The sequence below is a fragment of the Rhinatrema bivittatum genome, chromosome 1 (assembly GCF_901001135.1).
Source record: "Rhinatrema bivittatum chromosome 1, aRhiBiv1.1, whole genome shotgun sequence".
Lineage (NCBI taxonomy): Eukaryota > Metazoa > Chordata > Amphibia > Gymnophiona > Rhinatrematidae > Rhinatrema > Rhinatrema bivittatum.
Window position 1 is genome coordinate 468,458,260 of NC_042615.1, and position 13,966 is coordinate 468,472,225.

The 13,966-nt window shown below is 40.3% G+C and overlaps 1 protein-coding gene across 7 annotated transcripts in view; it reads right to left on the bottom strand.

The window, feature by feature from the left end:
* CAAP1 (caspase activity and apoptosis inhibitor 1) overlaps positions 1–13,966 on the bottom strand; it is a 171,795-nt gene that overhangs the window by 106,614 nt on the left and 51,215 nt on the right. For all 7 annotated transcript variants that reach the window (XM_029606341.1, XM_029606351.1, XM_029606369.1 and 4 more), the window contains exon 5: positions 1,159–1,219. In XM_029606341.1, the coding sequence (XP_029462201.1) occupies positions 1,159–1,219 (61 nt within the window). The remainder of the gene's footprint in view (positions 1–1,158; positions 1,220–13,966) is intronic.

Genomic DNA, 13,966 nt, shown 5'->3' on the forward strand with positions numbered 1-13,966 from the left:
TAGGACCCGCGCTAATACGGAGGCGGCGGCTGTCAGCGGGTCTGACAGCCGATGCTTAATTTTACCGGCGTCGGCTGTCGAACCCGCTGACAGCCATGGGTTCGGAAAATGGACGCCGGCAAAATTGAGTGTCCGTTTTCCAACCCGCGGGCAGATTTTTTTTTTAAGAATTTTTTTTTTTTTTTTTTTTTTTTTAATTTTGGGCCTCCGACTTAATGTCGCTATGATATTAAGTCGGAGGGTGTTCAGAAAAGCAGTTTTTTCTGCTTTTCTGTATTCTTACCCGGTGCTGTCTGAAATTAACTCCTGCCCTTGGCAGGAGTTAATTTCTGAAGGTAAAATGTGTGGCTTGGCCGCACATTTTGTTTTCTGTTTTGCGGGGGAATACCTAATAGGTATGCATTTGCATGTGATCAGCGCTATTAGTTTCGGGGGGAGGGGTGGGGGGGTTGGCTGCGCATTTTCCACGCACTATTATCCCTTACTGTATAAGGGGTAAAAATAGCGTGTCGAAAACACACGGCCAAACGGGGGCTAACGGTGCGCTCAGCCGAGCGCACCATTCTCTATTGGCCTGTATGGGAATTGTTATGGAAATGTTTTGAACCAGAGCTAATTTGGGTTTGCTATGATAAAGAATGTTAAGACTTATACAATTAAACATTTTTTTGTTCTTAATTACTTTTGGAATATTTCTATAATTGCTCTTTCATGATGAAAGAGTAGAGTATGCTGTGCAATTCAACCAAACTCCTACTTTTAATACATTCTAATTTCTATTTTTTCAGATAGCAGAATGTGAAAAATATGCAAGGGCGTGAAGAGTTTTACTAAGCATTGTAATTGATACAAACTGAACTGAATCTATTATGTGATGAAAATTTTCTTATTCACATATTCCTGTGGCTCTGGATCTGCTCACGGAATGCAGATGCTGTGTATGCCTGTGAAGGACTCTCAGTAGAGTGCTAAACTGGGCAACATCTGCTGTTATAAGAGAGTTTATGATGCGTTCAGCCTTGGCTGGTTTACATCTAGCCCTCTGGCAGCTAGAGATTGTATACACCCTGGTGTCAAGGATCAGACAAAGGTAAAGATAAAGCAAAACACAAAACATACATAAAATACCTTACAAGAATCAAAAGTGCTTGTACTCACTGACTAATGTCTGCACCCTTATCTCCTTCTTCATCAGTGGCAGAGTCAATCCCATTTTCTCCTATAAAATTATAAATTTTAGTACATGCAATAGTATTATATACAATTAGTACTTATTTTAAAACAATAAGAGAAAAACTGTAATATGCTGTGCTGGTTTAAGGAGAAGACTATATAATCATCCCTTCCCCACTGCAATGACTCACTATCTTCTAATATACCTGCTCAGGGTCTTGTAGATAGTTTCTAGTGCCAGTCTCCCTAAGGATTTACATTCCCTTTGGTTCATGAGAGCAATGCCTTAAAATCCAGACAGCAGCAGAAGACATTTTTCATTTACCTACATTGTAATTTTTTTTCTCCAAAAAAACTCTGTATAGATACAAAATGTTTTTCTTCTATTTCTGATTTGAATTTAAGTTTACCTCCATAGCCCTAGAGGATTCCTTAGCCACACACAGTTTCAACCTCAGGCCTAGGACAGAAAGAAGCCAAATGCAAATGGTAAAGACTATCAGTTCACTGAACTACAAGAAATGCAGTCTTTGCACTAATCCAGGGGTTCCAAACCATTTTGGGAGCGTAGACTCCTTTTCAAGTTCCAAACTTTTTTGTGGACCCCCACATGCCTTTCTTTCATTCTTATCACAGTTATGTACTGTTTACAGAAAAGTTATTAATGTAATAAAGAAATAATTATATGCACAACATTCATAAAATCAATGCTTACTGATATAAACAGAATACATATAATTGCAAAACACATCAGTAAATGTGGTAGAATATATTCATATTCAGTAACTTATGTAGTAACTGCAGGTACCCACAGAGCTGGATCTGGAACAACTGGGGGGAACTGCCTGCAGGAGGAAGATAGCGAGAGAGAGTGATTGGCAGGGTGGGAGAGAGAGAGTAGAGAGACAGACTAGCAGAGATGGGACTAGTGGAGGGATAGGTTGGCGAGGGAGAAAGAGTGGTGGAGAGAGAGAGACAGAAACTGGAGGGGTTGGACTGGGAGAGAAAGAAAGAGCAACTAGCAAAGCTGGATTCTTGGGGAGAGCGAGAGAGCAACTGGCAGGGCTGGACTGATGGAGAGTGAAAAAGAGTGACTGGCTGAGATGGACTAGTGGAAGGAGAGAGGGGGACTGGTTGGGATGGACTATGGATCAAAGACAGAGAGAGATGACTGGGAAGGGTGAACGAGGGATGTTTGAGACAGGCCCACAATACTAAAAGGGAGATGTGGAGAGAGGTTTGGTGCATTTATTTCCTTACCAGCCCCAAACACCCAAACATGGTATTTTTTGAAAATTATTACTATTTTTAAAGAAAATCACCTGTCACAGGGAAATCATCATGTTCTTTTGATCTTGACAGGGATCCAATAGCTCTCACCACACCTGCTGTTACCAAATTCAATATATGCAGACACAAGACACCGCCACTCATAAATCAAGAGGTACTGCTACAAACATTTTTAACCATTATTGCAAGATGCTGGGCATGCATCTTGGTGGCATTTCTAGACAGAAGAACCTTCTAAGTAACAAAAAAAATCACTGGCCAGTTTCAACCACTAAGTAAAACTCCCCCAACAAAAGGTGCACTAAAGAACAAAGACATTTCCCCTTACCATTCAACATAGAAAAAAATATTCAGATTCTGTTGTCACCTCAGTAATAGTAACACAAAGTCTCTCTACTACCTTGTGCAATATAAAATCCTGTAAACAAAAAAAACAAAAAAATGTACTCCGTACCTACACAAAAACTGCCACACACACAACTGCCAGACTCAAAACAGTAAGAACCTTACCTATGAAAAGACAACACTGCAAATATTACAACAGGCCCTAAAACACCAATACACCTCTTATTAGGGAAACAGAACAAGTCAGGCTGCTATAGATCCCTTTATAGAAACTAAATGCTAGCACAATATGTCACCTCAGTCACACATGCAGAACACAGACAGACCCTCACCAAAATACAGAATAAAGAAACCAGAAGTATAAATACAAATCTGCAGACAAAAACTGAACTGGAAACCACAAGCCGCCAGACTCTGTATGCACTGCAACAATGGAAAAACTGAAACATTGTTGTTTCTCATAAAACATCAAATATCAATATAAAATATCAATAACAGTAAAACTATACTAATAAAAATATTTCAAAACTGACATCCAATAATTTAAAACTCAAATTATTTTTTTAAACTCCTAAGCAACAATAACAAATTTTAAAACATCAGACATCAAATAACAGCCAATAATTAAAACTAATAAGGATTTAAAAATCCCCATTCTCCATACCTGGGACCTTTTGATTTCCAGTCTGAGATTGCTGTGGATTAGTAGGGGGTGGGAAGGAGGGTTCACAAACTTTATCCTTCCTTAAATGCGCACACACACCCTTTCTTTCACAAAAACAGGCTCCCTCTCTCTCTCATACATACATACATGCTATGTCTCTCATACACCTATGCTCTCACACAATGCTCCCTGTTTTATACCCACACAAACATGTTCCCACACACAAACACTTCCTCTCTTTTATACACACGATCTCATACACAAACACTCCATCTCTCTCACACACACATGATCTCTCTCTCATTCACAATAGGCTCTCTCTCACATACATATGCTCATACAGCCTGTCACTGGGCCTACCTATATCTTTTTCATGGAGACTGCAGGGAAAGAGAAAGTCCTGCAGCCTGTTCCTCACTCAGGCTGCTGGCAGCTCCGCGGCCTCCTTCACACTTCGGTCGCCGGCGATATAGGGTGTGCCGGCAGCCCCACTGCCTTTTTCTTTCTTCAGCTGCTGGTGAGATGAGGTGCGCCGGCAGTCCACAGCCTGATTCACTCTTCAGCTGCCGACGAGATAGAGTGCACCAGTAGCCTCTCAGGCTCTCTCTTTCGCAGCCGCTACAGGATGGGGGTATGGCGGTGGCCTGTTGGGCCTGTTCTTTGCACAGGGGGTTTTTTTTTCTTCCACAGCTCGCAAACCCGTTTTAATCTGGCGGACCTCTAGAGGTCCGCAGACCACAAGTTGGGAACCACTGCACTAAACTACAAAAACAGAAAGGAGTGCAACTCCCAAAAGCTAGTCAAGAAATGAATTCTTAGCCCAATATTTTTTGTTGATCTTTATTTCCATGCATTCAACACATGCAGCTAACACACTTCTGGGGGGGAAAAAATGATGGGACCTTTGCCTTGTTAGTTCTTTGAAGGAAACATCTTAGCTTCATAGCATAATAGAAAGCTACACTTTATTGCAGCTATGTGAGAAGGAATTTCTTTTGTAAATTTTCTTGCTATTTCCTATCTCCCTACAATTATACTAGGAAAACAAAGTTGCTTTCCTATAATATGTGTCTTCTGAAGATAAAAGTTCAGCACTCACACAATGAACATGTTGAACACCAAACATGTTTTTCCAGAGCTTTCTGGAAAGACAAAAAGGCCTTTAACTATCCATGCATGACAGTTCCTGTACTGCTTTAGCTCCCCTCTGTTCTATAAAATAGCTTTGACTAACTTCAAAGAAAAGGAGAGAGGGAGTCTATTGTCTTCATAGAATACCTGTTACAGATAAGCAATATACAAGTAGTTCATCAAGTCAAACACACGACTCTCCCCATCTAAGAGATGTCTTCAACAAAGGGGAAACCCACAATCAACAGGTAGGAAATACTTCTGATGATAAAAATCCCTTTTTTGGTAAACAGGAAACAAACCAAAATTATTAAACTGACCCTAAAATTCCTCCTCTTTTTTAAATAGGAAAGACAACCCAAAATTAGAAAATATGCCCATGGAGGGACAGAGTTGGGCTCTAGCCCCAAAGAAGCAGTGCCACTGGTGGAACGTGTGTAACTTAATAACAATAATGGAATTTATATGTATGGACTGAATGCCACATTACAGCATTGCTAACTTTCTCCATTAAAAGAGACAGGCCTGAGGTGGGTAACTGACGCCACCAGGGCCAAAACATGATCCTCTTACATCAGATACGCCTGGGTATAACAGGACGAGATGTAATTTGCTATCCAATGAGACGGTGCATTTTGCCATTACGTTCCCAGGCCTAATTAGGGTAAAAAGAAACAAATCACTTTCTATGAGCTTTAGTTCACATGCAATCCAGCAAATGAAAAGCATTTTTAGCTTTATGGAGATATGGCCTAGGAAAACAATGCTGGAAAGAATAATTGAAGTAGAAATCAGATACCATATAAGAGCATAAGAATTGCCATACTGGGTCACATCAAGGGTGTATAAAGCCCTGTATCCTGTTTCCATCAGTGGCCAATCCAGGTCACAAGTACCTGGCAAAATCCCAAACAGTAAATTGATCCCTTGAAACTAGCACACAATGATAAGTAGCAGCTATTTACTAAATCTACTTGGTTAGTAACAATTTATGGACGTTGCGATAAAGAAATATTGGGGCCATCTGTTCAATACAGATGCTAGGACTTTGGGGCCAAGAAAATGTTGATGATTATTATAACTATTATAGTGTTCCTTCTAATTTTATGTGTATCTGTTCAATGCATTGTTATGTTATGCAAGAAAAGCGTTCCTAAAATACTGGTCTCTAAAACACTTGCAGTACCACAGAACGCATCTCCGGATGAAGAGTTTAGCAGATTATGCACTATGGGTGAAAGTATAACTAATTTTTAAGACAAGCAGCATACCCCTGGACAAAAAAAGGAGGGACTGCGATAAAGAAATATTGGGGCCATCTGTTCAATACAGATGCACCATCTGAGGTCCAGGGGGCACTGCTTGCTTGTAAATTAAGGGCACTGCTGTTCTTTAAACTGTCTCTGAAGTTGTCTCACTCTTAGATAAAAGAAAGACACATGTATCGCTTTGTAGTCTTAGGGAAAACAATGAAGAGTTATAAAATCAAGGTTAGTTCAGCTTCCCAGGGCTCTGTGAAATGTTAGAAGTAGCAAAATGTCTAAACAAACGGTTTCCTTTAATCACGTGACTCTAATTCAAAGGAGTGTTGTCTTAATTACTGGGGAGAAAGATATTTAAGAATGACCAAATTCGATCACAAATTAAGTCAGGCTCTTAGGCCTACGAGACCTGACTTCCTTATGCATAAGAAATAAATAATGAATAGAAATAAAGGCTATTATTCATAAGAAATACACTGTCTATGTTGTCCTCTGTGCCCTTGGTAAACTTTTTTATTGCAATGTCTCCAGGAACTTGTCCAAACCTTTTTAAACCCAGTTACATTAACTGCCTTCACCACATCCTCTGGCAATGAATTCCAGAGCTTTTAACTATGAGTTGAGTGAAAGAATTTTCTCCCATTTGTTTAGAATGTGCTACCTAATAACTTATTTGTATTTTTTGAAAGAGTAGATGACAGATTTACAATTATCTGTTCTTTTCCACTCATGATTTTAAAGACCTCTATATATCCCCTCTCAGCTGTCTCTTCTCCAAGCAGAACAGGCCTAACCTTTTTAGCCTTTCATAGAAGAGCCATTCCATTCCCTTTATCATTCTGGTCACCCTTCTCTGTACCTTTTCCACTATAACTATATCTTTTTTGAAATGTAATGATCAGAATTACACAAAGTATTCCAGGTGTGGTCACACCCTATGACATTCTCTGCTTTATGCTCCATTCTTTCCCTAATATTTCCTAATGTGTTGTTTGCATTTTTGATTACTAATACACACTGAGCCAAGGATTTCAAAATATAGTCCACTATGATGCTCAGATATTTTTCCTGGGAGGCAACTTCTAATATGAACCATAACATCGTATAACTACAGTATGGGTTACTTTTCCCCTATGTGCACCACTTTGCACTTATCTACATTAATTTTCATCTGCCATTTGAATTCCCAGTTTTCCATTCTCGCAATGTCCTCCTAAAATTTTTCAAAATCTACTTGTGATTTAACCCTAAGTTCCTTAGGCAGAAACTTGGCATGTGTGCAGAGCACCACTCTTATTATGATGAAACCTGATATATGATGAAACCTACAGTACCTGAATGAAATCCTCTATGACGTGCTGAAAAAAGTGTGAAAAAGTGGAATATAAAATTATATATATAATGGTAGATAAGTCACTAGGGCAGTGGCTCCCAACATGTGGTCCACAGATCCTAGGGTCCGCGAGCTGTGGAACAAGAAAAAAAACTTGCACAAAGAAGCAGCCCAACAGGCCATTGCCAGACCCCATCCCATAGCAGCCGCGAAAGAGGAGGCCTGAGAGACTGTCTGTGCACTCAATTGCATTGATGGTTGTAAATTGAATGAGGCTGCAGGCCACTGGCATATTCCATCTCGCCAGCAGTGGAAGAGTGAATGAGGCAGCAGTGCTGCTGGCACACCTCATCTCGCCGGTGGATAAGAAGGAAAAAGGCTACTGAGTCACCAGCAAACACCATCTCGTTGGCAGTAGAAGCGTGAAGAGAGTCGCAGGGCCACCGGCGCACCCCATCTTGCCGGTGGCTGAAACATGAAGAAGGCAATGGGGCCACTGGTCCATATCGCAAGCGACCAAAGTATGAAGGAGGCCGCGGGGTTGCCAGCAGCATGAGTGAGGAGCAGGCCCGCAGGACCCTCTCTCCCCCTGAAGACTCCAGGAAAAAGATATGGAGAGGCAACATGACAGAGAGGGTGTATGAGCATACTTATGTGAGAAAGAGTCTATTGTGAATGAGAGAGAGGGAGCATTTGTGTGCAAGAGCATGTGTATTTGAGAAATTAGTGCTTGTGTGAAAGACGGAGTATGTATGTGAAAGCGAGAGCATGTGAATGACAGAATGAACATGTGTATAAGAGGGAGTGTTTGTGTATGTGGGAGCATGTTTGTGTGAAAGAGGGAGTAAATGTGTGGGTGTGAGCAGGTGTGTGGGTGTGAGAGAGGGAGTGTGTTTATGTGAGTGCGATGGAGTATATGTATGTGTGTGTATATGAGAGATGAGAAAGTTTGTGAACCCTCCCTCCTACCCCTACTAATTCACGGCAATCTCAGAGTTACTGGAAATCAAAAGGTCACAGGTATGGAGAATGGGGAAATTTTTAATCCTTTTTAGTTTAAATTATTGGCTGTTATTTGATGTGTTGAAATATTTTGTTCTTGTTTGGGAAATGTAAAAATTTATATGAGTTTTACATTGGATGTCAATTTTGAAATATTTTTTTATTAGTATTATTTCTTGATGGTATTTGATGTTTTATGAGAAAAAGCGATGTTTCTATTTTTCTATTGTTGCAATGCATACAGAGTCTGGCTTCTTATAGTTTCCAGTTCAATTTTTGTCTGCACGTTTGTATTTATAATTTTTGGTCTCTGTATTCGGCAAGGATCTGTGTTCTGCATATGTGACTTAGGTGAGGTAATCTGCTAGCATGTAGTTTTTAAAAAGGGATCTATAGCAGCCTGACTTACCCTGTTTCCTTAATAGGAGGTGTATTGGTGTTTTAGGGTTTTTAGTCATATTTGCAGTGTTGCCTTTTCCTAGGTAAGGTTCTTACTGTTTTGAGTCTGGCAGTTTTGTATTATGCTATGGCAGATTTCTATAGGCTTTGAGTACATCTTTTGCAGGATTTTGTATTGTACAATGTTCCTGGTAGTGGAGAGTGTTTGTATTACTGTTACTGAGGTGACAACAGAATCTGATTATTTTTTTCTCTATGTTGAATGGTAAGGGGAAATGACTGTTTTGCTGTGCACCCTTTGTTCAGGGAGTTTGGGAACACAGGATATTATAGAACATGACATGCAGGTCTTAGACTGGGATTTGTCTTACTCCTATAGAGAACATTTTTGTTTGATGCTCTTGAATAATTTTAGATGTAGTTTTACTTTATGGAAACTGGCCCGGGTTTTGTTTTGTTTTTTTGTTATTTAGAAGGCTCTTCTGTCTAGAGATGCCACCGAGATACATGCCAGCACTTTGCAATAAAAGGTGCAAAATGTTTGCAGCAATGCCTCTTGCTTTATGAGCAGGAGTGTCCTGTATCTGCTTATATCGAATTTGGTAACAAGCAGGTATGGAGAGAGCCACTGGACCCTCTGTCAAGATCAAATGAACAGGGTGATTTCCTTTAAAATGGTAATAATTTTCAAAAACTACCGTGTTGTGGGGTAGGGACTGGGAGAGAAATATGTGCAAACTTCTCTCCACATCTCCCTTTTAGTGATATGGGTCTCTCTCAAACATCCCTCCTTTGCCCTTCCCAATCAGTCTCTCACTTTGTCTTTAATCCACAGTCTACCCCAACAAGACTCCCCCCCCCTCCCTCCACTAGTCCATCCCCACCAATCTCTCTCCACTACTGCATGTTCGCCAGTCTGTCTCTCTCCCTCTATCCTTCTCCACCAGTCCATTCCCCCCAGTCACTCCATATCCAGATCTGTGGGTGCCTGTAGTTACTACATAAGTTACTGAATTTGAGTACCTTCTTTCACATTTACTGCTGTGCTTTGCAATTATATGTATTCCGTTTATATCAGTAGGCATTTAATAGGTTTTATATATTATGAATGTCTAGTGTGCATATAATTATTTCTTTATTACATTAATACAGTTTCTATATACAGCACATAACTGCAGTTAAAATTTAAAGAGAAGCATGTGGGGGGGGGGGGGGGGGGCCACAAACATTTTAGAACATGAAAAGGAGTCAACACTCCCAAAAGGTTTGGGAACCCCTGCACTACGGCATGGAGTTCACTAACTATGGGCTAAAGTAACTGGTACTTGAGATTACTAAAGTCTAGAAGCTCAAAGGGGGCTTTCATTAACTCAGTATGAACCATGTTGAGATCCAATGGCACTGAATGCAGCTTGATGGGAGGCTTCAACCTCCTGACAAAGGCTGCCCAAAAATGTGGTTTCCTTCCAAATGCTAGGGATAACGACCAATTGCACTGACGTTAATCCTAATAAAGCTGAAAGATGTAGAAAGTATTCCGTTTGTGTTTGAAGCAAGAGAAAAGATTTAGGGTCTTATCCTCACCCTTCATGGGAAATGTCCTCCATTTAAAACTGCAAGACCGCTTAGTGGATTCCTTTCTAGAAGAATAAAGGATTTCAGACACCTTTTTGAAGAAACTATTTCATATTACATCCTCCTCAATATCCTGACTATAAGGGCAAGAAACTTGATGCCGAGGTGAAGCAATGCTGCCTGGTTCTAACTGATCTGAATCAGGGAAGTTCCCAATTCAACTGGTTTCCCCAGGGACAAATCTTGAATTTAAAAAAAAAAAAATCAAATCTTTCTTGACCAAAATGTAGTAATGAGGATCATAGTACCTTGGTCCCTTCTGAGTTTAATCAAGATTTAAGCTACCAAAACATGGAAGTCACAAATACAAAAGTCCTGTTCTCAATGAAGGGTGATGTCTGCTATCTTCTGATCTTCTCCTGGAGCATAAGATTTCCACTATCTTGCTCTGTGCTGTCACAAAGAGGACCACTCTGGTTATGCCTCACTAATCCAGGGACCACTCATTGATGTTTAGGTGTTAATTTACATTACAAAACCATCTCTTCCTGCCAAATTTTTAATTTTAATTTATATTTATATTCAGTTTTGCACTTTTTTCAGCACTTCAAAGTGGATTACATTCAGGTACTGTAGGTATTTCCCTATCCCCAGAGGGCTTACAATTTAAGTTTGTACCTGAGGCAATGGAGGGCAAAATGACTTGCCCAAGGTCACAAGGAGCGACAGCGGGACTCAAACACTGTTCTCTTGGTTCATAGCCCACTGCTCTAACCTGCCCTGTTCCACACCCTGACAGTGTCCTGTTACAAAAGGAGAGTGTTTCTCCATGATTGCTCAAAGTATGGACCCTTCAATTTGTCTGTTTGAACTAGAACATTTTTGTTGGCCAACTGATCCTGAAAGCCTTTAGATAGGATCCATGGTCTCTTTCAATTCTGCACCAGGGGCTATAAAAACCCATAGTTTTGATCTCCACCCTTTTACATGGGACTTGTTGATTCTCTCAGCTTCCCAGACACAATACTTCATTTCTGCTTTCTTAACTGAAAGTATGGTATATAGGGTCTCCCACATCCTCTTCTGTATGTGCAGGAAGACAAGGTGAACAGGCACTGCCAGCAACTATTTAGGGAACACGAAATATTTGAGGAGGAAAAGAAAAGGTGACCTATCAATTAAAAAGCAGAATGAAAATACAAACAAAAATCAAACTTTGAAATGTTTGTATGCTAATGCCAGAAGTCTAAGAAGTAAGATGGGAGAATTAGAATGTATAGCAGTGAATGATGACATAGACTTAACTGACATCTCAGAGACATGGTGGAATCAGAGAACCAATGGGGCAGTTCTATACCGGGGTACAAATTATATCATAATGACAGAGAGGAGCATCTGGGGGGCAGTGTGGCGTTTTATGTCCAGGATGGCAGAGTCCAACAGGATAAACATCCTGCATGAGACTAAATGCACAATCAAATCTTTATGGGTAGAAATCCCTTGGGTGTTGGGGAAGAGTATAGTGATAGGAGTATACTACCGTCCACCTGGCCAAGATAGTGAGACGGACAGTGAAATGCTAAAAGAAATTAGGGAAGCTAACCAAATTGGTAGTGCAGTAATAATGGGAGATTTCAATTACCCCAATATTGACTGGGTAAAAGTATCATCGGGACATGCTAGAGAGATAAAGTTCCTGGATGGAATAAATGGCAATTTTATGGAGCAATTCTGGTCACCGTATCTTAAAAAAGATATAGTTGCGATGGAGAAGGTACAGAAAAGGGCGACCAAAATGATAAAGCGGATGGAACAGCTCCCCTATGAGGAAAGACTAAAAAGGTTAGGACTGTTCAACTTGGAGAAGAGACAGCTGAGGGGGGATAAGATAGAGGTGTTTAAAATCATGAGAGGTCTAGAACAGGTAAATGTGAATCAATTATTTACTCTTTCAGATAATAGAAGGACTAGGGGGCACTCCATGAAGTTAGCACGTGGCACATTTAAAATTAATCTGAGAAAGTTCTTTTTCACTCAACACACAATTAAACTTTGGAATTTGTTGCCAGGGGATGTGGTTAGTGCAGTTGGGTTTAAAAAAGGATTGGATAAGTTCTTGGAAAAGTCCATTACCTGCTATTAAGTTGTCTTAATTAGCCACTGCTATTACTAGCATCAGTAGAATGGGATAGACTTATCTTTTGGGTACTTGCCAGGTTCTTATGGCCTGGATTGGCCACTGTTGGAAACAGGATATTGGGCTTGATGGACCCTTGGTCTGACCCAGTCTGGCATGTTCTTATCTTCACCCTGCAACTCTAAGGAGTTTGCCTTAACCATTCTGCATGAAAACAGGGAAGAAAAGGTTTTTTGGGTTTTTTTTTGTTGTTTTTTTTGGGGTGGGGGGGGGAATGTGTTCCTAGCCTGTGACAGAGAGACAGCCCTTATGGGAGGTCAATGGAGTATCCTACTTTGAAACATAACTCTTCTGACAGGTCTCCTTAGATTCTCTCTCTAAAAACATTGGTTGAATAATGTATAAGAATGCAAGGACCCTTGAACCAAAGATTTTGTGGCTTAGAACTTAATTGTTTTGGCATTAAGACTGAGTGATGTTGATGGGTAGGAGATGTTTCCTGCTCTGACCTGTTCAATGCTTACTTAGCACAAATAGTGTTTAGGTTTGGGGTGTTAGACCTATGTTTATGCTGAAGGAGAAATATGGAAAAGAGGACCACGGCACACATGACATAAGCAAGTGATTCTCCTATTCAACTCTGCCTCAGAGTACAGAAGTAAATACTGGGCTGGGCCTTTAGGGGAGTTAATGTTTTCTAAGGTTCTCTGAAGGTCAATATCAAAGGCTTTAAACTGGACCTCTGGAGACCTATGTGGCAACATTTTGAGCCCAAGAAGCAGAACGCACTTCCAGTCACAGCCGATTTGCATGGTATGGAACCTCCTGTACCCCTTTTGCTGTTAGAGATGTAAGTTGGAGACACACATCAATGTTTCAGAACCTCTGCTTGATACAATTTAAAAAAATGTTACCAGCTCTTTCACAGATCAGGGTGGGGTACAATTTGCACATACATAAATAAAATAATGCAATAAAACAGTAAAACACAGAAGACATTAATTTTCCAGCTATATGCTCAAGCAGTTGTCTCAGCTTGAGTAGAGAGAAAGAGAATTCTCTTAACTCCTGAGCCTGTCTTCTAACAAAAGCACAAGAGAGATTGAGAGCCTTTTCAATGCAGCTTGGCCACCAGCAGTTGGCGTGGCTCCATAGTCCTCATGTTGAGTCTTCAGTGCAAGCTTCAGTGAACCTTTGCTCACCAACAAAGGCGGCCTGAAGTCTGATCTGAATCCAAACTGCTCTGGGTGATACCCTTGTGCAGATAAGGCTGCATTGACTCACACTGTTATTTATAGCAAATCTCATAATGGCATGTGGTGAACATCTTTATTTATTTAACATTTCTTTTATACCGATATCCGTTTGCACATCGTATCGGTTCACAGTGAACAAAAAACCATTGGGCAGTGCCCGTACATATAACAGATAACATAATATAATATGATGAACTAGGCAACATATAAATAATTTATGGGAGGAGCCCTTACATATAACAGGCATCAATGGGTAGATGCTATGGAATATAACTATAACTATATACATGATCATGCAAAGTACAAAATCAGCAGACATAAAGGCGTTCATACCAAGATATCAGTATAACATTCATAGGGGGGTTTTATGTAATAGGGGGTGAGATGGAGTAGGCTTGC